This window comes from Lacerta agilis, chromosome 10, assembly GCF_009819535.1.
Source record: "Lacerta agilis isolate rLacAgi1 chromosome 10, rLacAgi1.pri, whole genome shotgun sequence".
Taxonomy (NCBI): Eukaryota; Metazoa; Chordata; class Lepidosauria; order Squamata; family Lacertidae; genus Lacerta; species Lacerta agilis.
In genome coordinates, this window is record NC_046321.1 from 38,277,389 (window position 1) to 38,300,896 (window position 23,508).

Here is a 23,508-nt window from a genome sequence, read left to right on the forward strand (position 1 = left end):
ATTAGGTGCATTGCCGAGAATCTCATTTCAGCTAGTATTACCCACATGCCCCCAAAATATGATTTGTTTTGCGCTGCTGGCGACTAAGCAATGAGCAGAAAAAGGAAACCTTGGTGAAGACTGGCTGCCCTCATTGAGAAATTATTACTTGTATGGATGAGATCAAGGAGTTTGAGAATGCCCCTTCCGCCCACCTGTGGTTAACCCTTCCCAGACTGCCAGCACGACATACTGGAGTCGGATATATGCCTAAGCCAATACCGCTCAACAGCCGTAACCAATAAAGTTGTGGCCGTTTATTTGCCTAATTTGAACCTTACATATGGTGTCTTGTGTCTTCTTTCTCCGGGGGAGGGATCGGGTCCTTGACATGCAACCCCAGATGCGTGCTAACACCTGACTATCTACCTGATCATTTGCCAACAACTAACTCAGGCATGAGTTTCTGTTTGGTCTTCTTCAGCCCTGGTGAAAACAAAAGCCTTCTTCTCTGACGGGTATTGCTCCACTTTTAATTGAATAATTCGCCATTTACATAAGGTTAAGCACCATCACCTCTGGTTCTCACATGAGACATTTATCTGTACAGCTGCATGGTGCGAGAGTCTGGTGGGCCCACAAAATATGAAATTATTTGGGCAGCTGAGCAAGACTGGGTAAGAAACAGGAGTGCTCATGACAAACAGGTGCGAGAGAGGGACTGCTGGAGACAAATCAATAAGTTGGCCACAGAAGGGAGGAAAACGAGGCAAGCCTATGAGCGCTGGCTCAATATATATTGATGCGTACACATTCAAGAAAATAAAAGATTTTTAATGGAACATTTAGAAGAAAATAAAAAAAATGTTCAGGTGCACTTAACTACTTACTAACAATGCCATCAGAGCACAGCTCCTTTGCTATTATGGTTTAGGGTGGGGATGTCTAATCTGCCACTCAGGGGGATGCATCTGGTCCACCAAGCTCTATTTCCCAGTTGAGAGCAAGCAAATAGATCTTGGCTCTAAACCCCCCAGCATTTAGATCAAAGATAAAGCCCTCTGCTTCCTCTTTCATAAAGACAAGGCACTGTTTCCAGCTACCTCACCCAGGCTCTGGAGTGGGAAAGGCTGAAAATGCTGATTGTGCGTATGTGAATCCACATGCATTTGTGTGTATGTGAGATAGTGAGAGAGTAGTGTGTGCCCGAATGTCTGGCATATGTGTAGTATATGCGCAACTGTGCATATGGTGGCTGTGTAGTTTGCGTGCGCATGCACATACACTTATGGACTAATGCCCAATGTAGCAAGCTGCCCTTGGAGGGGCGGCTGACCAAAAAAGGCTAGCCACTCCTACCTTAGGGAAACAGGCCAGAATTGCAAACTATATTTTGATATTTGCTTTGTTCCTGAAACCAGGATCAATTACAGTTTGTCCATGTTTATATTAGCAAATCACTCCTCCGTTGCCGATATGTGGCTGGAAAGTCACATGTCACTGTTTACTTTCCTGAGCTGGGAAAGTCTGATGACGGAAGTTACGTCTTATCTTTTCCGTTATGTTGTGCTGTTGCACTGTGTTTTTCTCTCTCTGTCTGCTGCTGAAGAAGAGAGCAGACGCAATTATGATTTGTCCTGTAAATATTGCAAAACAAAGCTCACGTTCACGCTTCCAGTCGTCACTGCAGACTCTGCTGATTAATAGCATGCACAGGATCATCCGACCTGTGTCGCCGAGAGCTCCGGGATGAAGACAGATATCCATCCCCGGGGAGTGCAACACCGGACAACGCCTGGAGAGGTTTGTCTCATACCAGGGGCAGTGGGGCCCCCCAAGGCATGTTATGGACAGTTTAGACACAAGAAGTAACTGCTTCCAATCTCCTCGCAGGAAAGGGGTGTGTGCAAGCCCTGAGGTTTGTGGATGCAACATTAAGGCTGTGTTCACATTACCATTTACTGTAGCTTCAGCAGGCTCCCACCACTGCTTTTTTTTTAATTTTAAAGCCAGGTTCACATGACGTTAGCACTATCCATCGGTATCCAGTTGCTATCAGAGAAATGCTCCTCTTTGATGAGCTTTTTCCCTCCAGCCAGCTTCGAAAATGGAAACTGTCACTTCCATTGGGGTGCGAGCCGTTCAGGCAGGTTTTGCACGTGTGTGCATGAAAGCTTCACTGATTTGGGTGTTCCACATGGGGAAACAAATCACGGAGCAGAGACATCCCTGCCCCCTCTCTGATGTGAACAGCGGTGGGAGAAAGCGACTTGGAAATGCAGTGGGGAGGAAACGACCTCAGAGTGTTTCAAACTGCTAATGTGAACACAGCCTAAATCATAGCTAAGTGTCACACTTGAACTGCTCAGTGTGATGTAGTTTCTCCTATCTTCCCACTCCAAAGTTGGAAAGGGGGGGGGGGTTCTTGCCTGTGCAGAGAGTGGATTTTGCAGAGGCTTTTTTATTATGTATTTCATCAGAGGAAAGTATGCATGTGTGTGTGTGTGTGTGAGAGAGAGAGACTTTTTTTTCAAAAAAGATTAGGAACAAAGATAAGCATTTACTTTGGAATTGCCGCACTCCAGTGGAGATATTCTGAGGTAAGTGGCTAAAGAAGTACAACTTTCCCATCTACAAAACTACTTGCCAATAAATGCATACAACTTACCTTGACCCTTGAAGTATATATAGGGATACTAAACCACTTAGCAGAAGGCTGACAGGCAGCTATTCAGAACAGGCTTGTCTGAAGCCAAAATGCATTCAGAACTGGAGCCAGTACACTGCAGCATTTTCATTGTTAACACCTGGCTATTGTTTCAGGCATTTATGGATTGTTAATTCCGCTCTGTGTTTTAAAATTGTTCTTTGTTGGTTAGCTGTCGTTTCAATAACTGAACGATTGCTTTCAATGTATTGTTGTGCCCAACGTGAGATCCATTTGGTATAGAGTGGGTTATAAATATTTTAATTTTTAAAAAACTTCACCTTTTTACATAAATGAAAGAGCAACAAAAAATTCTGATTGAAAGCATCTTGCAGTTTGTAGCATTAAGCAGCACAAAGGTGGAATCTGAGGATAAAGGATAGGATTTAATTGTATCAATAAAGGCACAGGATTCATGATAGCTTGCATCCTGCTTGCTTTTTTATATACTGAAGTTCCATAATGCACAAATATTTACAATTCTAATTTTCATCTCATATGTGTGAATAAAGAAAAATCAAAATGTTTAGGCTTCATTTCTAACCACTATAGGTAAGCCATGGAATACACCCTAAGGGCAAGGCCTAAAAAAGGTGACAAACTTGCCAAAAGATAAATCTGACTGACAATCTGAAACAGCTGTCAGGGCTTGCTAAACACACTGAAAAATCTCTGTATTTATCACATACTCATTCACAGGGACTGCTTCATAATTTGCGCCTAAGATAAACAGTGAAGAGTGACTTGATATGGAACCTAATACACATATGCAGTGGAATTCACAAGGCTGGCACCAACAGCATGTCAGCTATTTAATTATAAAGATTACTACCTCAGAGATAGTCACCCAAAATTGTGTTCATGCCTGGCTTGTTTGTAGCGTACAGCTATGCTTTAAAATAAATAAATGTCGTCATCTTCTTCATATTTATTTATACGCCACCTTTCTCCCTGATAGGAACTCAAGGCAGCTTATGGATAACAGATACCGTAGTTTTTGCTCCATAAGATGCACTTTTTTCCTCCTAAAATGTAAGGGGAAATGTCTGTGCGTCTTATGGAGCGAATGGTCCCTGGAGCCGAATTGCCTAGGGGCCAAAAGCAGATCGTGCTCTTTTTTTACAAAGAGAGAAGGGGGTGTTGAAAGGAAGCCGCTGAACAGCTGTTCAGCAAGTGATTGGGGAGATAGATAAGGCTCCGTTTCCAGCCCCGCCCCCTTGCCCAGGCCTCCATTGTTGAATGCAGAGGGAGGCTGTTTGTTTCCCCAGCGACATGTGACTAACTGGCTGATTAGATTATCTGTCTGGAAACTGTAGAAATGGCTGTAGGACTAGAAGCTGCAGAACTGTGAGTTGAACCCCATAAAAACTGGGCTTTTCCTCTTTGAAAAAGAAGCTGTACCACTTTGAGCTGATCCTCAAAAAAGCAGGGCTTTTCCTTTTGCAAAAAAGCTGCACCACTCTGAGCTGATCCTCAAAAAAACAGGGCTTTTCCCTTTGCAAAAGAAAAAAGCTGCACCACTTTGAGCTGATCCTCAAAAAAACGGGGCTTTCCCCCTTTCCTCCTCTAAAAACTAGGTGCGTCTTATGTTCGGGTGCATCTTATGGAGCGAAAAATACAGTACTTAGAGGTAAATTCTATGTTGGACAATAAAGCACACCAATTATGAGTTAAGTGCTAGTGTGTCATTACTGTAACAAGTATAGAACTTTGGTGACAATCCACCACCAAGTTATATATGTGTGTGAACGCTATTATTATTATTATTATTATTATTATTATTATTATTATCACCATCATCACATCACCATCAAGAAGAACAACAAAAACAACAAGAAGTTGGCTTACTGATAAAATAGGAAAACTAAAAAATTAAATGCATGACCTTAACTGCATCTAAATCAAGGCCTTTAATTATGCTCCTACAGATATATATATTTAAAATCAAGGAAACAAGAATACCATATATTCCGGCGTATAAGACGACTGGGCGTATAAGACAACCCCCAACTTTTCTAGTTAAAATATAGAGTTTGAGATATACTTGACCGCAGATTCTCCACCCGGCGTATAAGACAACCCCCGACTTTTGAGAAGATTTTCTTGGATTAAAAAGTAGTCTTATATGCCAGAATATACAGTAATTGTAAAAGGTGGTACAGCATGAGGAGGACAGAAGTCCTAATAATCTGCTGACTTTTATTTGAAAATAAATAAGGCAAGTTTATCCCAGTTGAAATATTACAGAAAGAGAAGAATGGCCTAATAAAATTCCACCACCACCTCAGCCTCAAACACAAATGAGTGGCATGCATCACTTCCCAGACGGCACTGTAGCTTCATGACATAACTTTAGAGAAGTCCTAAAGATACACGGACTAACTTTAGGGCTATATGAATTCCAGTGATTGGGTCAAGAAAGCCATAGAAGAACATACGACGTGCAGTGTTCATGAGTCTTTCTGTTACCACCCTGCTTCATCAATCTGGGAAGGTAGCCCATCTAGAAGGAAAGCTCTGGTGCTAAACCTCTGCAGTCTTGCAGCTATACTCATTGGTGAGAAAGGCTTCAGGAGTAAACCCTAGGGAACAATCTGTACTCGCTGCCTTGTGGGACATCTTCAGGAAAAGTAAAGGCTAAGGAGTAAACTCTACACAAATCTGGAGTGGAGTCCCTAAGACAGTAGGATAGCTCCTTGTACATCTCCTTCCAGCAACAATGGCAGCCAAGCTGGTGCCAAATGTATCACTCTGCTTTCCTTTGGACCACATCATTGAGACCAAGAGGGGGGTCTTGTCGTCTGGGCAGCCCAGGACCTCCATTTGCACTGCCCAGGCTTGCACCCAAGAAGGACACTTTGGTGCTGCAAACACAGTTTCTCAAAACCCAGAGGCTAAGACCACACTACACAAAAAGTTATAATAAGCCTTCCTATAGGAAAGACCCATTAGCCATCCTTCTTCTGTTTATTGCACTCATGTATAAATAAAAACATGTATACATTAAATAAACTGCTTTATACACAAATATAAAGAGAAGTTACGGAAAAGGAAAGAGATTTTGAAACGATGCCTGGAAGACACAAAATGTTTTCTATGAAAAAGATGAATGGGTAAGTAATATGACAGGTCTGTGAGAAGATCTTGCATACTAAGTATATGCAATTAATCACTGTAATTATGCATTCAGACAGAAAAGGTGACTTCTTATCACTGAAATATTAAGTATTTAAGTTATGAGAACTGGCATTGGGACACTATGGCACACACATCCTACGCAGAAAGATATTAAAAACAATACCATGACAAGTGCTAATGCACTAGTTTTTTTTAAGTTGTTTAACAACACTTCAGTCTAGGCATAAAACAGAAGGCTGAGCAGCACAGAAGTTGTACTGAAAGTGAAACCCTGCTTTCATTGGGACTCCCAAATGGCAACATTATGCACATCTACTGTACTTCTAAAGTATTACAAGCAGGTTTTTCTAGATCTTTATTTTATTTGGCTCTGGCTATATTTCATACTCAGAGAGTAGCCACCCTTACAGGATTTGGGAGGCAGATTATATTGTTTCGTTATGAGATTGTTTTGTTGTTTTATTGACAGATTCACCCTGCTCTAAAGGATTCTCCAATCTGAGCCCTGTCCACAGTTGTCAAGGACGTCACTCAAAACGGAACAAGAACTGGGAGGATTACATCAACGGCATTTTTTGGGTCTGTTCATTTGAACAGGTTTTACTAATAAGAAGATGGGATCACAACCAAACAGCACTAACTGCCACACTTGGGTGAAAACCAAGAAGCACGGAAATATTTGACCGTACTCATTCCAAAATTATAGAAAAATCACGTTTCTACAACCATTTGTGTATAGAGTTCTGCATTAAAACTAATGCAATATCCTTTTAAATGATGGTGTTGGGAGCTATAAAGACACCAAACTATACAAGCCTTCACATGCATTTCATTTATTAGCTGAGGCGAAAGTCTATACAAATATTGTAGTGCTTTTAAGGTTTAATTAAATGCCTACAGAAGAACAGAAATGCAACTGTTTTGACGCCACACTCGTAGGCAGATTTCAGACTTTTTAGTTAGAAAATGAGTCACGTATCCCATTATTCGCCCTTCAACCTTAATGTCCCCCCCACCCCCGATAAATAACTATGACTACAATCCACCTTCCACCAACACACATTCATCAAGCGCTCTTGTTACCAACATTATCTACCTCTCTCATTGTTCTGATCATGTAACATCCCTCCCTTAATCCGTACACTGGCTTCTTGAACACCCTGCACAAGCTTCTTTCATTCAAAATGGTTCACGGCCTCATCCCCATCTCCCCACTTTTATGTTCCAGCACAGCACTGTTCCCTTCACTCATTTGGCTGCATCATGCTTCAGTTGCCCAAAGGTCTCCTGCTCCTTCAAACACGCTACCTCATCAACTTCAAAACTGCCTGAAACTGTCCTTCAGAACAACTCAGTGTTGACCAACTCCCTTGCTTTGTTTAGGTCACTCCTTAAAATACGCTAATTCCAGGAAGCTGTTGTAAAGTAAGCTAAAGTATGTCTATCCAATTAACACAAACCCTTCCTTTGCTTATCCCTGCCTCGGTCATCTGCTTGCTTTGGATGGCTATAAAACTCTTTTCTTTTTGCAAAACTCTCACGTATAAAAATGACAAATATAGATACATATACACAACCCACAAATACGGATATGGGTTTTCCAGAGAACAGGGTAATTTGCGTTGGATATTTTTCAGTACATAAATAAAACAAAAATTCATTGCAGAGCACCCACCCAACAATAGTTCCAGTTGGAGCATCTAAGTACTCTTTCAAGACACAGATGAAAGTACTGGTGTTCATGTATTCAGTGAAGAAACGCCTTTATTTTAATGTATGCTTCAAGGGGGGGAAATAGACCGAAACCGGAATTTTGAATTTCTTCTGTACTGTTTCTTCAATAAAACCCCTCTGTATTTTGAAATGGTCACTTGGTGGGGGGACCGTCAGAGAGCTATAGTGAAATTTAATAAGATAATGATTTTTAAATGTTTCAGCATACATATTAGTTAAAAACATCTGTTATTTCCTTTACAGCCATGTTTCAGTTATCTCACAAACTGATTCAAACAATGCAAACATGTGCCATACAGCAATATTTAGAGATGGTATGGAAATGAAATCAAGTGCTTTGATCTTTTCTTTGGAGCACTTCATGAGTTGCCATGGTATCAAAGTCTCCTGCTTTTAGATTGATATTGCGGAAGACAGAAGTAGATTCTTTCATCACTTCAAGAGGGCCAGACATAAAAAAAAAATCAAGTTCTATATCAAACAATGCTTCTAAAAGAATGTGCAGTTCCTTTACATGTCAATGGAACTGAATTTCCAAACAAGCAACAGAATCTAAATCTGAGCATGTATACCTCAATTTATTTCAACGGGGTTGTGTGTGTCTGTCCTCTGGATCATAACCAAATAATCTTTCAACGTGCCACGCATTTAGAATCTAATGTGAAACTCTAGCGAGACAAGAGCAGGTTAAAAGTGGACGCCTGTTGTTTAGGGGTGGCTCAATGGTCTGTCTGTGGCACTAGAGGCTGAAGTCACCTCTGTGGTGCGAAGTACCTTCTATCGCTATAAAAGATAACCTGGCTCCAGTGACATATAACCTTGTGTTTGGATGACTGCAATCATGCCTTGGATGTGGAGCTGCCTTTGAAAATGAGCCCCTAACTTTAGCTGGTACAAAATATGGCTGCTAAAGTATTAGCTAGATGTGTGTATTATGAGCCCAATATTTTAATCTTCTCCAATTCCAATGCAATGTGCTGGTTTTTCCTTTTAAGGCCCTCCATGGTTTGGGATCTTGGTGTGTGACATAGCACCCCTTCCTACATGTGCACTGTCTCCCATTTCCTCTCCAACCCTGTGCACCCCCCAAATCTGTCCCCCAACCCTCCAGAATTTTTTTTCAGGGCATGTAAGATGCTGCAGGGGTCAGGAGAGGAAGTTTGACTGTGTACACCAAGGTCTGCTGCACCAAAGGAGCTGCAGTGTTGAACAACACCCTCTGAAGTTAATGTGACTAAGTTAGTCTTGTACATAAACATCAGTACAATCAGCAACGGAAGCAATCCTAGGACATAAAAGCTTATGGCATAATAAATTGAAATACTAAAGTTCATAATTTTTTGCTACAAGAAGCTACTGCAACTACCCTTCTAGAATTCACATTTGTGCTTCAAGCAAGTCAACTTCACGAAAACTAGGATGCTTAAACTAACCATAGTTAAGATTACATAGCAACAGTTCTGGATCCAGATGATATGATAAGCTGTGAAAGATTCCAAACTGATCCCGGTCACACAGGAGGAAGACTGGAGATGGGGAATACATAAACTCCAAGCCCACTATGGCTCATGCAAATTGTGGTAAACTAATGGGTCTTGTGAACTAAACTAATGCAAATGTGTCTGAAATCTAAAGGTTGTTCTTTACTGTAATACTGAAGCATTTTTTTAAAGTAATCTGGTAAGTTTTATATTTCCTATTTCAGATCATGTTTACGGAAAGGTATATACATATATAGGGACACAGGTGGCGCTGTGGGTTAAACCTCAGAGCCCAGGGCTTGTCAATCAGAAGTTTGGCGGTTCGAATCCCCACGATGGGATGAGCTCCCACTGCTCGGTCCCAGCTCCTGCCAACCCAGCAGTTTGAAGGCACGTCAAAGTGCAAGTAGATAAATAGGCACCGCTCCGGCAGGAAGGTAAACGGCGTTTCCGTGCACTGCTCTGGTTTGCCAGAAGTGGCTTAGTCATGCTGTCCACATGACCCGGAAGCTGTACGCCGGCTCCCTCGGTCAATAAAGCGAGATGAGCGCTGCAACCCCAGTGTTGTCCGCGACTGGACCTAATGGTCAGGAGTCCCTTTACCTTTACCTTTATATACATATATAAGACCATTCTGTTCCTATAATGAAATCTTCTGAAACTATTTGCTGTCTAATTATACAAGTGTGCTGTTATCTACAAACCCATTAAACTTCTCTGTGCATTTACATACTTAAGGACGTTAAACCAGTTTAAGTGGCAAGCGCATTGACATCATAATCTTCTAACGCTTATGACTGTAAACAGCCACAGTATTTCCAAAGGCACAAATGCACAACTCACTGTATAATGAATCAGTGTGGTGTTATGGTTACACTGCCAATGGCAAAATCTGATATAAACTTTATGTGGATGGAAATATAATGATGAACAAAAACACATATTTTTAAGTGAAGCCAAGTAAAAACAGCTGTCTTTATAACCACATTAAAGCATTCTGTATTAATAAGCCTATGACCAAATATTACAAATATAAAAGAGAGTGGCAAAACAGGAAAGCCACAGGGCACGCAGAAGTGAGTCTTCCACAAGTCATAATGAAAAGCAGTAAGAAATGAGTCAATAAAAGAAACCAAAGACATTATTAATTAAACAGTTAAAAAAGAGACTCAGGTAGAAAAAGGCTTGCTGTACCTTCCTGAGTTTCATACTCCTCTGACAGAAGATGGTAACAGCAGCCAACACTGCAAACTGCCTTGATTTCAGGTTTAGCAGTAAAAAGTCGCAGGGTGCTCGGAGCAAGATCACCACAGGTATGTAGACCCACCATTACACAGTCCTGGAACAGAATAAAAATAATACATGTTCATAATTGAGCTCACCATTAGTGAATCGTCATACACCACAAATTTTGAAGCCCACAATGTATGTGACAAGGCAAAGATCATTTTCATTATTCCTCCAGCTCTCTCCTACCTATAGGTAGAAGGGAATGGAGAAATTAAGGCCTCTTGGATTTTTTAAGGTGTACTGGGAAGAAGTTTCCACACTGAATATATTTACACCCAGGCAGTATGCTGTAAAAAGCAGCCACTTAGCTCTCGGGAGGTCGGGTGAGCACACCGCACCAGCCCCGTGTCTGCCACTGTTCTCGACATAATAATATTTCATGCTTCAAAACTTCTCTACTGTTATGTAATAAAATGAATAAAATGAGTTAATAAAGTGAGATGATAACTCAGGGACATTGCGAAATTAGCAAAATAAATAAATAATAAAAAATTGAAGGGAATTTAAGTGAAAATATGTTCCTGAAGTTTAAGGAAAGTGACTTTATACAGGCTATATGAACATGTTTAGATATAGGGAACTATGGATCAAGTAAAGTAAATGGCAGGGAACTTCCGTTTATGAACCAAACCTCCACTTAGCTAAGCCTGTATTTATGAAACATTTAGTGTGGCACTTCTAAATAATAGCAATGATGTCGTTATAAAACGGATCCCATGCTCTATTTCCTCTGTGCTGTTAAAAAAAATGTAGCAGAAAATATTTTAAACATGAGGTTAAGTAGCCCAGAGTTCTATTTCACAATTTGCCTTATATAGTGATGACCAGACCAGGAATTCTATGTAGGGGAAAAACTGTGCTTCCAGAGGAAAGACCACTCCATTCCTCCTATCCCAGTTGACTTGGTAAAAGGAACTTTCTTTTCTTTTCTTTTTTAATAGCCAGCTGAGAAGCTAGTAGCATATGTCTCCACACTGGCCACAAAGAATAGACTTTGCTCTGTGGCACCAGCAAGGAAACACAGGCTGCTTGTCTCTTAGCAGGATTGTAAAAGTAATAGCAGAATAGGTTTATTCACAAGCAACCTGGGTTATGACAACAAGCAAAATAACCTCCAGATCTTCAACAATATCTCGTAGTTCTGTTTCTGCAGTGACGTATGACGTTAATGGAGAATATACGTTGGCTTCTTTTGACCGGCTTGCTTTCTCTTTAAGGGAAGCCATCTTCCTTCGTTCTTTCTCCTCTTCACAGAGCTCCCTACAATTACTTCTGGTTGAGCAGTCAGTTTCCACAGCGTCAGCAGGCAGAATACTTAGAAATGCATTTTCCGGAATGTTGCTCTCTTCGGGCTGCAGCTGAGCCCCCGAGTGAAGTTCATACTGTTTGTTAGTAATACACTTATCAGAGTCTGTGAAAACATCAGCTGTTTCAAAAAGAATGGAATCTGGAGCAGCCACCTGGGCCTGACTTTGAAGACTGTTATTAGTACTTAAGAGCTTTTCACTGATATTTGCTTTACATTTCCCTTTATCTTGTTGTGGCCTTTCATTTGCCTCTTCCAACACTTGCTCTTTGACATTTGCTCTTCCACGTCTTTGATAGGCTGTCCAGTGTTTCTTCAATTTCCTGTTCCTTTCATTAGCTCCATGGGTGTTTGTGTTTGAGGAATCAATTCCGTAAACCTTCAGATTATACTGCAACGACAAGAAGGAGCTCAGGTAGCCTTTTCCAGATCCCAGGTCAATTACCTAGAACACAGATAACAAAAATAGCTTTTTAAAAGTAGCAGATACTCTTATTTGCAGGCAACAACTTTAAACCATAAAATTAATGGGGGGGGGGAGGAGAGAGGAGTGTAGGTCCTGTGATTTACATAGTTCTGTTAGCATTTATATTTCCCTTGAGGTTAGCACAAGGTAAAACTATACTACCTGATAATGTCAAAATGCAGTAATTTAAAATTCAAATGTCCTAGACTTGGAAACAGGTCTTTAAGAATTCGTATTTGGTCTGCAAATTTCTCCCCCAAAAGGGTAATTTACTAGGACGTGAGGAGTGACAAAGAGAAGGTCTTGAGCTCAGGGGCTCCCTCCCTAAACCTCTTCAATTTCAGGAGGAGTGGGTGTATGCATTGGGGGAAAATATTATGTTCAAGCAGAGTATGATGTTTAATAATAGCATTTCAATACCTTATTTCAGTTGTTCCAATTGGTGTGTGTGTGTGATCTCAGAAACCTTTAGAGAACAGCACTAGAACGCAGGCCCAATTGAACCTAGTGAGCTGAGGCTAAGACAGCAGCGGCTTGCCCAAGATCATCTAGTGAACTCAGAGCTAAGGTTAGGTTGTATACATATTCTTCCCTCCTTACATACCAGCTCTCTTGTCCTGGCTGGTTCATTCAATCACTTATCCTCAGAATGAGTGGAGAATAAATCCTGGTCCCAGGTTAGGTTAGATTCTGGGAGCAAAATGTCACTTGAATGAGCCCAGAGGAATGCATTTTGAGCTTTTTGTCTCCATGAAAGAGCTGCTCCCAGACTTCCAGGAAGTGAATTTCCCCATGCTCATTCCTGCTATTATTGAGAAGTGTGTGCTTATAATCTGTTTTTATCGTATACTTATACCGTACCTTGTTGACATTAGAAAACACGGCCAATTAAAGTAAGTTTCACTCTGCTAAATAAGTTCTTATTTGAAGTAATGTTCAGTTTAGCTTTCATTAAGAATATACAAAAAGTCACATGGACAGGTAAAGAGCCTCCAATATTAATTTTAAAACAAATGTCCCACTGTTTTATGGAAGTGCTTTTGAATCCAAAAAGCTCTCTATCAAATATGAAGATCAACCCTAGTTGGAGAAACTTAAAATTTTGCCTCAGACTATAGAAAGAATGGTTATCAATATTACAAAATGCAAGTATGTGAAATGGACAGAACTTACAAAGGGGGAAACTGATTGATGCTTCCATATACAAAAATACATCTCATACTAGAATCTTCCATTTCATACAGACAAAGGTCTGAGAGAAGAGGGAACATTCTCTCTCTTTCCTTCTCAAGCATGTGAAATCTACACCAAATATTCTCATCTACAACTATGACAAAAGGAATTTATGAAATGATTTCCCAACAACTGGTTAAAACGTAACACTCTATATTACTGTAATTTACAATCTCTTTGATCCTTCAACACCGTTGCTGTGGTTTCAATATGCAGTTCAACCTTTCTATGACAGGAACTTGAAGCTTAGGCTTAAAACGATAATGGACTGTCCTTTACTGACCTCTAGTGTCTGTCAAATTGCCAGTGCTACCTCAGCAAGCCATTTCTACTCAACTTTTTAATCAAGGAAATCACATATGTATGTCAACACAATGCATTTTTAATGAACATTTGTGTTCCCTTTGAAAAGTGCAATGAAAGTTATGCTAAGCACATTGAAACAAAGCACACTGGAAAAATCTAATCCCCACTGAAATACCACTGACTCAACTTGGAAAGGCAATGCCAAGAATAAACTATTAAAAGTGAAAGTTCCAAGACATAATGAAATCTTTATTGGGTTAAATACTATGTCCAAATACAGTCCCTGTAAGCAACAAGGCAAAAACTTTAATGCAGCAAGGCAAAACATTTTAATGGCAAGTCAGAAGTAAAGCTTCAGCCCAAAAGCTGGCTGCATGTGTACTATTCAACAGATATTAAAAGGACCAAACTTAAAAAGCTTTATCGAGGACTATGTTCCGTTCTAATGGTTTTTAATGCTATTATAGTTTATATTTGTTTTGTTTTTATCTCATTATAAGCTACAAGATTCCCTGTAACTTAGTTAGCAAGGGAAACATTTTAGAAGTAAATTATTATTAAAAATTACATAAGCTGGGTATGCTTAGCATGTGAGACAGGGAATGCAATTGAGTTGGCAGCTGGGATAGGCCTTTGCCTCATCCCCACCAGTGGGCCCCTCACTGCTGGCCTTGGGGCTGAGCCTGGCGAATGGACTCTATCACCCTAGTCTGCTCTCTGGCTATATAAGCAGAACTTGGATTTCACTGGGTTCAGTACAGCTCAGTCTTTCCCTCTTCCCCATTTGCCTAATTTTCCCTTGTGCTTTCTTGAGTTTCCCTATGGACATCTGTCAGCCACCAGGCAACAGGCCTAGAAGAAATTCTGCTTAGTTCCCAGTTTGGCAACCTGTGACTGGGGGCTTTGTCGGGGTTTGGGTGCTGGAGCTCCTCGTGCACAAACTTGGACTGATCATGCACGAGGCACCAGTTGCGGGGAAAGCGGCCAGCGTTCCGCGTGCTTTTGAGCACGGGCGCCGGCCAAGTCTCACAATCCGAAGGAAGCTGAGTAAGCCAATTGATGACTCCGAAGGTGCATGAGTTCTTGGTTGCCTTCTTAATGAAAAGTTGCCTCGTGAAATAGAATATACCCTGACTCTGAATAGATGGACCAACTTAAGGAAATTAAAATTTTTGCTTTAAACCTTTTACTCCCCCTTTTCACCCCAAGGAAGACAGACACCGGTTGTATCTTTAGTGGCTTCGGCAGAACCCGCATAGGCTCGTCCCCTAAGCTAAGTTCTCCTAAGCTTAAAGTCCCTGCGCGCCCAATCTTCCGCGAGGCTAGCTAAATAACACTAAAACCGAAATATCTTCCGCAAGCCTAGCCCTAGGCTAAATCTAAAAGGAACCTAACTAAAACTAAACCGAATGATCTTCCGCGATCTAACTCTAACTAAAAGGAAAACCCATCCAACCCGTCCAGCCCGCTCCCAATACCCTTAAACTAAACCCTGAATTTAAACTAAGGTAAAAGAACGTCGACTGACTGAACCAAAGAAACCAAGGAAAAACGTGCCTAAGCGGGGGTGCCTCTGCCTTTTATTATGGAACAAACGTGACATCATCATCAATGTCTCAACCAATAAAATCACTGTTGCTGCCCTCCAAAAAGGCGGGAAGCAAGTTTAACGCTCATTAACAACTTTGAACATGACCGGAACTATAAAATAAAGGCGGATTAATCTTATAAGTGAACCACACTATTCATTCATACTTTCACTTTCGTTTTTGCGCGTAATGATACCAAAAGTAAATCTCGAAAACCTCATTAAATAATAAAATAAATGTGGATCCATGGCGGATCCGTGAAACGTATTCCGACAGGGCTTGACCTTATCCAGGGCAAACAGTTCTTCAAAAAGCTTTTCTTCCAGTTTCCTGCCATGTTCAGTGTACCTCAACTGGTTTTTACGCATCATTGTTTTCAACACTACACTGCTGTCAGTCAGGGATCACATTCAACAGTCTCGTGGGCGTCAACCACCGCATGCCGCTCCTTCCTCTATGTACTGTTCTGGATGTTCTCCCAACACACACACCCTGAGCCAATTTGCGGGGAACGGATATAGAGGTGGGACATTGCACTAGTTGAATTCCTTGCGCAGGCTTCCACCAGTGGACCTCCTTGGTTGAATCCGGCCCTATGAGTAGAGAAGGGAACCAAAGAACTGCACTGCTGGCCCTGCTCTCAGCATCATGGATGGCTATCACTCTTGTCTCCTGGATTTCCACACCATCCATGAGAAGCTGCTTATTCAAAAGCTTTCCTGATTCAAACATCAGTACCAATGTAAAACTATCCAGGCATCAGGGTCAGCGCCATGCATGATATTGGGGATGGGGATAGCAACACAGTCCCACAACCTCCTTCTCCACGTGGAGAACTGGGTAGGACTATTGTTGGTAGACCGTGCAATTACAAACCATACTAGCAAAACCAATTGCGTTACGGGGTGCATTGCTAGTGTGGTGCAGTCACACAATCCCCCCTAACCCTGTATATCACTGGGAGCAGTGTGGGAGTAACCAGGGGACTGTGGCAACCAGGCCGCTTTCATTAATTAATGAAACGGGCTTAAAGATATCCATTTATGGGTCCTGGTACTATTCTTGCCTCTTGTTTATTAGCTTGCATCTGCGCTAACTAAGCCAGTTGGTCCTTTCCAAGATACTGCAAACTACATGTAAAACAACAACTTAACTTGGTCCCAACACAATTCAACGCTATTGTAGAGAAAAGGTGTTATATTTCTTTTAGATTATGCCTCGTTGTAATATTAAATACAATTACGATGATTTTCTTCATCTAAAACAGGGATGAAGAACCTGTGGCCCTCCAGATGTTGTAAAGGCTGTAATTCCATGATCTCTGAACACTGGCTATGAGTGATGGGAGTTGGAGACCAATAACATCTGAAGGGCCACAGGATCCCTCTTTTTTATCTCAAGGCATCCAAAACACAGCCATTCATAAAATAGACAATGAACTTTGTAAAAACATAGTATACCTGTTGATTAACTTCAAAAGTAATAGTTTTCAAAATAAGTATACTGGTATATACTTTATTTTTGCTATACAACCAACCACCATACCATCTCAATATCTTCTACCACCCATTATACACTGCAGGCAAAAAGTTGAAACTAAGGGCAGAGACTGGAATCTCTTAAAAAGAACCCTCTTTAAAAGATATGTACTGTTGTAAACCATGTGTTTGTGTTTTTCATAGCGCTACACTTTAATTATACTTGGCATACTTTTATGAGAAGGGCTGAAAAGAATCCAATATGAAAAATCTCTCCTAAAGTCTTGCATTTTTTCCATTAACTAAAACCAGGGAGTGCTTTTATCCACCCCCACCCCCCATAATAATTCCAGTGTAACCAAAAAGCTATTTGCGATTATTAGGGATTTGCAATTCTGAGCAAACAATGCAATATGCATTGATTGACTAAGGTTTAATCATAAACAGTTTCTATTTTACAATACAATACAAATACCTTTATTGGCATTACAAGTCTCTATTTTATATTCAGTGCAAATTGTAGAAAGTCTGGGTTACAATTAAGACCATAAGAACAGCCTTCTGGATCAGGCCAATGGCCTATCTAATCCAGCATCCTGTTCTCACAGTGGCCAATCAGATGCCTGTGGGAAACCTGCAAGCAGGACCCAAGTACAAGAACGCTCTCCCAAAAGTGAAATTTCCTTATAATTCCCATATTTAATTTTGTATCCTTATTAAGGCTTTTATTGTAATTAATTTTTAAATTTAATGTGTGTATTTGTCTTAGTATTGTTTTGTATGAGCTTAAAGCTTAAATAAAGTGACTGATTGATTGAATGCTCTCCCCTCCTGTGGTTTCCAGCAACTGGTATTCAGAAGCATTACTGCTTCTATCTGTGAAGGCAGAGAATAGACGTTGTGGATGGTAGCCATCAAAAGCCCTCTCCTCCATGCATTTATCTAATCCTCTTCAAGCCATGTAGGCTGGTGGCCATCACTGCCTCCTGTAGGAGTGACTTCCACAGTTTAACTATGTGCTGTGTGAAAAAGTGCTTTCTTTTATTTCTCCTGATTCTTCCAACATTCTGCTTCACAGGATTGCCCACAAATTCTAGTTTTATGAGAGAGGGAGATAAACTTTTTTCGACCCACTTTCTCAAGTCCAGGCATAATTTTATAAACTTCTACTGTGTCACCTCTTACTTGCCTATTCTCTAAATCAGGCATTACAAGTCTCTATTTTATATTCACCCCCAATTTCGGCCCTCCAGCTGTTTTGGGACTACAATTCCCATCATCCCTGGCCACTTTTTTCTAAACCAAAAAGTCCCAAACATTGCATCCTGTCCTCATAGGGCAGTCTCTTCAACCCCCTGAACATTTTGCTTGCCCTTTTCCGAACCTTTTTCCAAATCTGCAATTACTGCAATCAGATGTCAAACCGCACAGAGTTGTCTAATCTTACAGTGCAATGCTATACTCACTTCAGAGTAGACATATCTACGGTTGCACTGAAACAAAATATCGCAACAGAACAACATGATAAAACCAAGTTAAAATGTCAATCACGATAACCAGGAATGCCAGGAACTGGTATTGATGCTCAGGGAAATGCTTGGGGGAAACATGTACATTTTCAATCACAGCCTATTCCTGACTTGGAGGTCCCCTGCACACCAGTGGACAGCCATGGGAGTAGCAGTATTGCCTACGGTTCTTCTGCCTGTGGGAGTGCATGTTGGGTCCAAAGCCCTTTCCCTGAAAGCACAAGAGCTATACCTAAGCGCAGTGTTTTTCAACCTTTTTTGGGCAAAGGCACACTTGTTTCATGAAAAAAATCACGAGGCACACCACCATTAGAAAATGTTAAAAAAATTAACTCTGTGCCTATATTGACTGTATATAAAGTAATTCTCTTGAATAGGAATCAAATAAACAAATTTTTCCCACGGCACACCAGGCAACATCTCGCGGCACACTAGTGTGCCGCGGAACAGTGGTTGAAAAACACTGCCTAAGCGTACCTGTTTTCTGGCTGGACTACTGTACTCTGTCCATGGTCCTGATGTCTAGTTTGTACATCCACATTTCTGGCTTCTGACTCTTGTTGAAGTGTTTGATCAAACCTGCAGAGAACTGAATCTAAAATCAATGGTTTCTTGATCGCCTTCATTGTCCCTAAGGGGCTGGAGCTAGTCTATGGGTCTTTAAAGTCCAAAACTGGAACAAGCATGACTTTACCTTTTTAAATAAGTACAAAATATGAAACAATAAGAATTCTTACCTGGTTTAGGCCGTAATACTTTGCAATGCCATCTACTAACTCCGACATCAGCTGCACTTCATGTGACTTCTTATTGTTCATGAAGTCATCTGTTTTTATCTCTACTTCTGATCAACACAAAATGCAATTAAATTAGAAGGGTTTGATCTCGGGGAATTTTTTTTATTTTTTTTAGGAAATGCACAACCAATACACCAATTCTGAAAAGCTGATTTTACTGATTCTTATCAGTAAATACCAGTTTTGCTTATGACCAATTGATTTTCATCAAATGAATTAGATAATTCAAAATAATAAGAACTAAAACTTGTTAATAAAAACTTATGTCAGTGACACCCCACATTGGGCCATTTTGTTCAAAAGTGTTCACCATGTTGATTTGTTCCTTTTTTTCAAATTATTTTTATTAAAATGTGTAGATTATAACAAGAGAGAGGAAATTCCCAATACAAACAGAAGAAAATAACAAAAAAGCATTAAAATCCTATGCAATGAAATCCAGCAGGAGAAGACAAAACAGTTACTAAGGAATTCTCATGCAGACTTGCTAAGTTAAAAATTAAAGAATGAAGGAATGAAGAGTTGACATCATTGTTTCCCAACGATACAAGTAATCCACCTTGAGACTTGCCCAAAGGGCTGTGCTTTTAAACATGTGGCAGTATGGTCAAGAGCTGCCATCATACAGCAGATTTTATCAGCTCACAAAAAATTAATACTGACAAACAAAAGTCAAAGAAAGCACAAGCCAGCCATGCCATTTTTGTGTTCTGCTATCAAATTTTGATGTAGCCAAAAGAAAAGATTGATTAAAGTTTAGGTTTCCCATAAACGTTGGCTGGGATCCAACAAGATGCATGCAGAAAGAGGCCCCTGAATTTTCTCAAAAGCTACTTAGGGAACGTTATTAAAGCTGGATTCAAAGGCTGCTGTTGCGAAGGAAAACCAGAAATCTCTACACAAAATGCATGCAGAAGTATCTCCTGCTGGCACAACAGGCATTTTCAATCCTGGCTATTCAGCTGGAATAATTTTTGAAGGGTAGTATTACTGAAGATCTTTCATTTAAAGAAATCACCTACAATAGGATAGCAAATATTATATTTGTACAGCAGTACCTCTGGTTAAGAACTCAATTCGTTCTGGAGGTCCATTCTTAACCTGAGGTACCACTTTAGCTAATGGGGCCTCCTGCTGTTGCCATGCCGCCACCATGCGATTTCTGTTCTCATCCTGAAGTAAAGTTCTTAACCCAAGGTACTACTTCCGGGTTAGCGGAGTCTGTAACCTGAAGCATTTGTAACCTGAGGTACCAATGCGCTGCTAACCACCACAATACTCCCAAAAAATTGTATGTGCATTTATCCAGTGGCATGGCACACTACAGTCACCTACATAATTATGTTGGTACAGTAACAGTAATACGCTGAAATGCTCCTCCTCAAGTTGTTTTTTAGATTAAAGGTCCTTACCAGATGCTTTAAAATTAATTATTGATCACCTAGCTGATTTCACAAAGTCGGAAAGAGCACCGAACTCCTTTTTTTTTAGAATTTTTATTAAATTTTCTGTTTTACAACTTCAAATACTCATTTTACATCCTTAAGATATCAATGACTTCCCTTCTTCTCTTTCCATGGTTCATTTTATATATCTTAAAACCCTGCATATTTTACAAAAAAACCCTATACGAATCAGTTTTCCATTATTGCATCCATCAAAACTTATTTGAGCTGTTGAATTTATCGTAATGCGTCTTCAGCTGTACACAATTATTTTCCATATATTCAATAAACTTTTTCCAATCTTCCTTAAACTTATGTTCTTCTCGTTCTATTATTCTATGTTATGTCTGCAAGTTGTGCACATTCTGTCAACTTGAGCTGCCATTCTTCTTTGGTTGGGACCTCTAAAGCAGGCATAGGCAAACTCGGCCCTCCAGATATTTTGGGACTACAACTCCTACGACGTCTAACAGGACCAGTGGTCAGGGATGATGGGAATTGTAGCCCCAAAACATCTGGAGGACCGTTTGCCTATGCCTGCTCTAAAGAGCACTGAACTTTTGATCAGAAAGTAACCAATAATGTTATGTTTGTAAAGTAAAATAGTAACACCAAATATCATGCGCAAATACAGTGGAACCCCGGGTTACGCACACCCCGGGTTGCGGACGTTCGAGTTAGAACGGCTGCAACCCAGAAGCGTTTCCGGAGCATGTGCAACCCCCGGATGCGCATAACGCTTCTGAGCACTTCACACATGTGCAGAAGCGCTCAAATCGTGCTACTTCTGGTTTTTCTGGTTTTTTCGTGCATTCGGGATACGCACACACGCGTTACGAACGGCGACCTGGAACAGATCGCATGCGTAACCCAGGGTTCCACTGTATGAGTTCCTTCAGTACAGGGAAATCCTGACTCCTAACTGTTTAAAATACAAATAATGGATACTTGAAGGAAACAGTTTAAAGATGCTTTGGTAGCAGAAGTCTCCCAAAGGCTTAAGCACTCCATAGCACCATTGATGTTTCATGAGGCCAATGCTCTTCTGAGATATACAAACAGCTGCAATTTAATTTAAGAGGGGAAAAGACACTTTTGTAAATGTAATGCTAGAAGTGGATAGCATGTTTTCAAGTTATTTTGGTTATTTCTGAAGCAGACTGTGTAGCTCTTCAAAGCAGTATCTCAGACATATTTTTCTTTTTATGTTGATAACGAAAATCATAAAAAACAGATGAAAGAATTTCGAGAACAATATGTTTGAATGTTATAACATTCCTCTCTTTGTGCACATTTCTTTTTCAAAAAATGCAATTTGTTCAAGAACATTTCTCAACAGTTAACAGATGTGCCTCTTTTCTGAAATACAGAAATGAATCTAGGAATGTCTGGAAAACATTCAACATTTAAAGGTCCCAGAGATCATACGAAAAGACCATATTACAACTCTGAAGTTGGGTATTGGGCCTCACCAGGTGACTGCCAAGCAATTCCATTCAACTTAATAGGTTTCTTTTAATGTTGTTAAATACAAGGAACTTATTCTGGATTCAGTTTTGTTCTATTTTTACAGTTTCAGATTATATTACAATTATGTGCCCCATTTATAATGGTTGTGAGTTTTGTCTCTACTACGCAAGTTTTAGCACGTTGAGATAGGAAGAAAGTCAGCAGTTGTAAAACATAAAGCAAGGTAAAGTGGTCCCAATTGCCAAGTGGCAGCTAAAATTTGAGTGTGAAGTTGAAAACGAGGGACCTAGATGTAAGAAGCACTAAATGTGATATTACTATGGCTTGCCTCCTGGACCATGCGACTAATTACACTGGCTCAGTGTGGCTATGATTTCTTTCGTTTTTTTGAGCAGCAGCTCCCAGTTTTGAAACTTAGGGGATTTCCAAAAGCCATTTGATATGTGAAATTCAGAGAGAACTCTTCAAAGAAACAAGATGTTCTGCTGGGAATATATAAGAAATCACACACAGCCAAGGGTATGACTAATAAAATAAAATGAACACTATTGTTGCAAAAAAAAAAAAGTAGGATGCCCCAGTAATGAAGTTTGATGTGATGACTAGGGTTGTATTTGTATGCACTTACCTGGAAGCAGGGACCTTTGTGGGACCTTCCTTTCCACCGTGTGTGTGTGTGTGTGTGTGTGTGTGTGTGTGTAAACTTACAGTTATGGTGAATCTGGGTGGATAAAAATCAATGATTTTTTTTTTTAAAAAAACAGATTTTTAAAAATAAAATGCTTTTGGAGGAAAAATCTTTCTAAAGATAGATTTCTAATTATGTTACATTATAGTCCAAAGGCTATTCATCAGGAAATAAGGATTTGTTTTTAATTATTTAGCATGAGGCTTTATATGCAATGTTTAGATTTTTTGGTAAATGAATTCCATTAATCCATTCACAATATCATGCTCTTCCAGAAGTTTCTGTAAGATTATTTGGGGCAGTTTTTCTAACAAGATATTATCACAAATGCTTGTTTTTGCAGTTCCCAAAAGTGTGAATTTGTGCCTGCAGAGATAGCATGCCTTTGCTTTACAGGGGAAAAAATGTTATAAAATAAACATATAGAATTGAGGAAAAAACCTCAATCCCATTGTTCCTTTGCAAATTTATATACAAAAGAATCAACCCCTTACCTCTTAAATGCTAAATTTCAAGAGGTTCAATGAATAGATTGTTTGGAGTGGAATAGATCTCCACAAGTGTGAAGCCGTAAAAATGAAAGTGCAACCTTGTGAGCAGAATACTCCACAAGTCTTGGGATCTTTGTGTAATAATTGTGCAAGTCAGTAATTTTTTATGTAACTGTAAAAACTACTCTGAAAATTTACTATTCCAAAAATGAAACCTCCATCTGGTTGTAAATATTATGATTATATCCGCAAGATCTGTAAAAAAATATATGATTTAAATCAAGTCTTATCGATTAGTGATTTCAATCATGATTTCAATTAATTTGATTTAAATCAAATCCACCCAGTGGTGAATCAAGTGCTTTTGTCTCTTTATTAACT

The 23,508-nt window shown here is 40.0% G+C and overlaps 1 protein-coding gene across 2 annotated transcripts in view; it reads right to left on the bottom strand.

The window, feature by feature from the left end:
• The window catches only part of METTL25 (methyltransferase like 25), a 44,537-nt gene that overhangs the window by 17,164 nt on the left and 3,865 nt on the right, over positions 1–23,508 (bottom strand). Inside the window, exons 3-5 of one of the 2 annotated variants that reach the window (XM_033163544.1) lie at positions 18,974–19,080; positions 11,442–12,080; positions 10,234–10,378 (exon numbers count right to left, since the gene is read on the bottom strand). In XM_033163544.1, coding sequence (XP_033019435.1) covers positions 10,234–10,378; positions 11,442–12,080; positions 18,974–19,080 — 891 coding nt within the window. The remainder of the gene's footprint in view (positions 1–10,233; positions 10,379–11,441; positions 12,081–18,973; positions 19,081–23,508) is intronic. The other variant, XM_033163545.1, reaches the window with a different exon arrangement.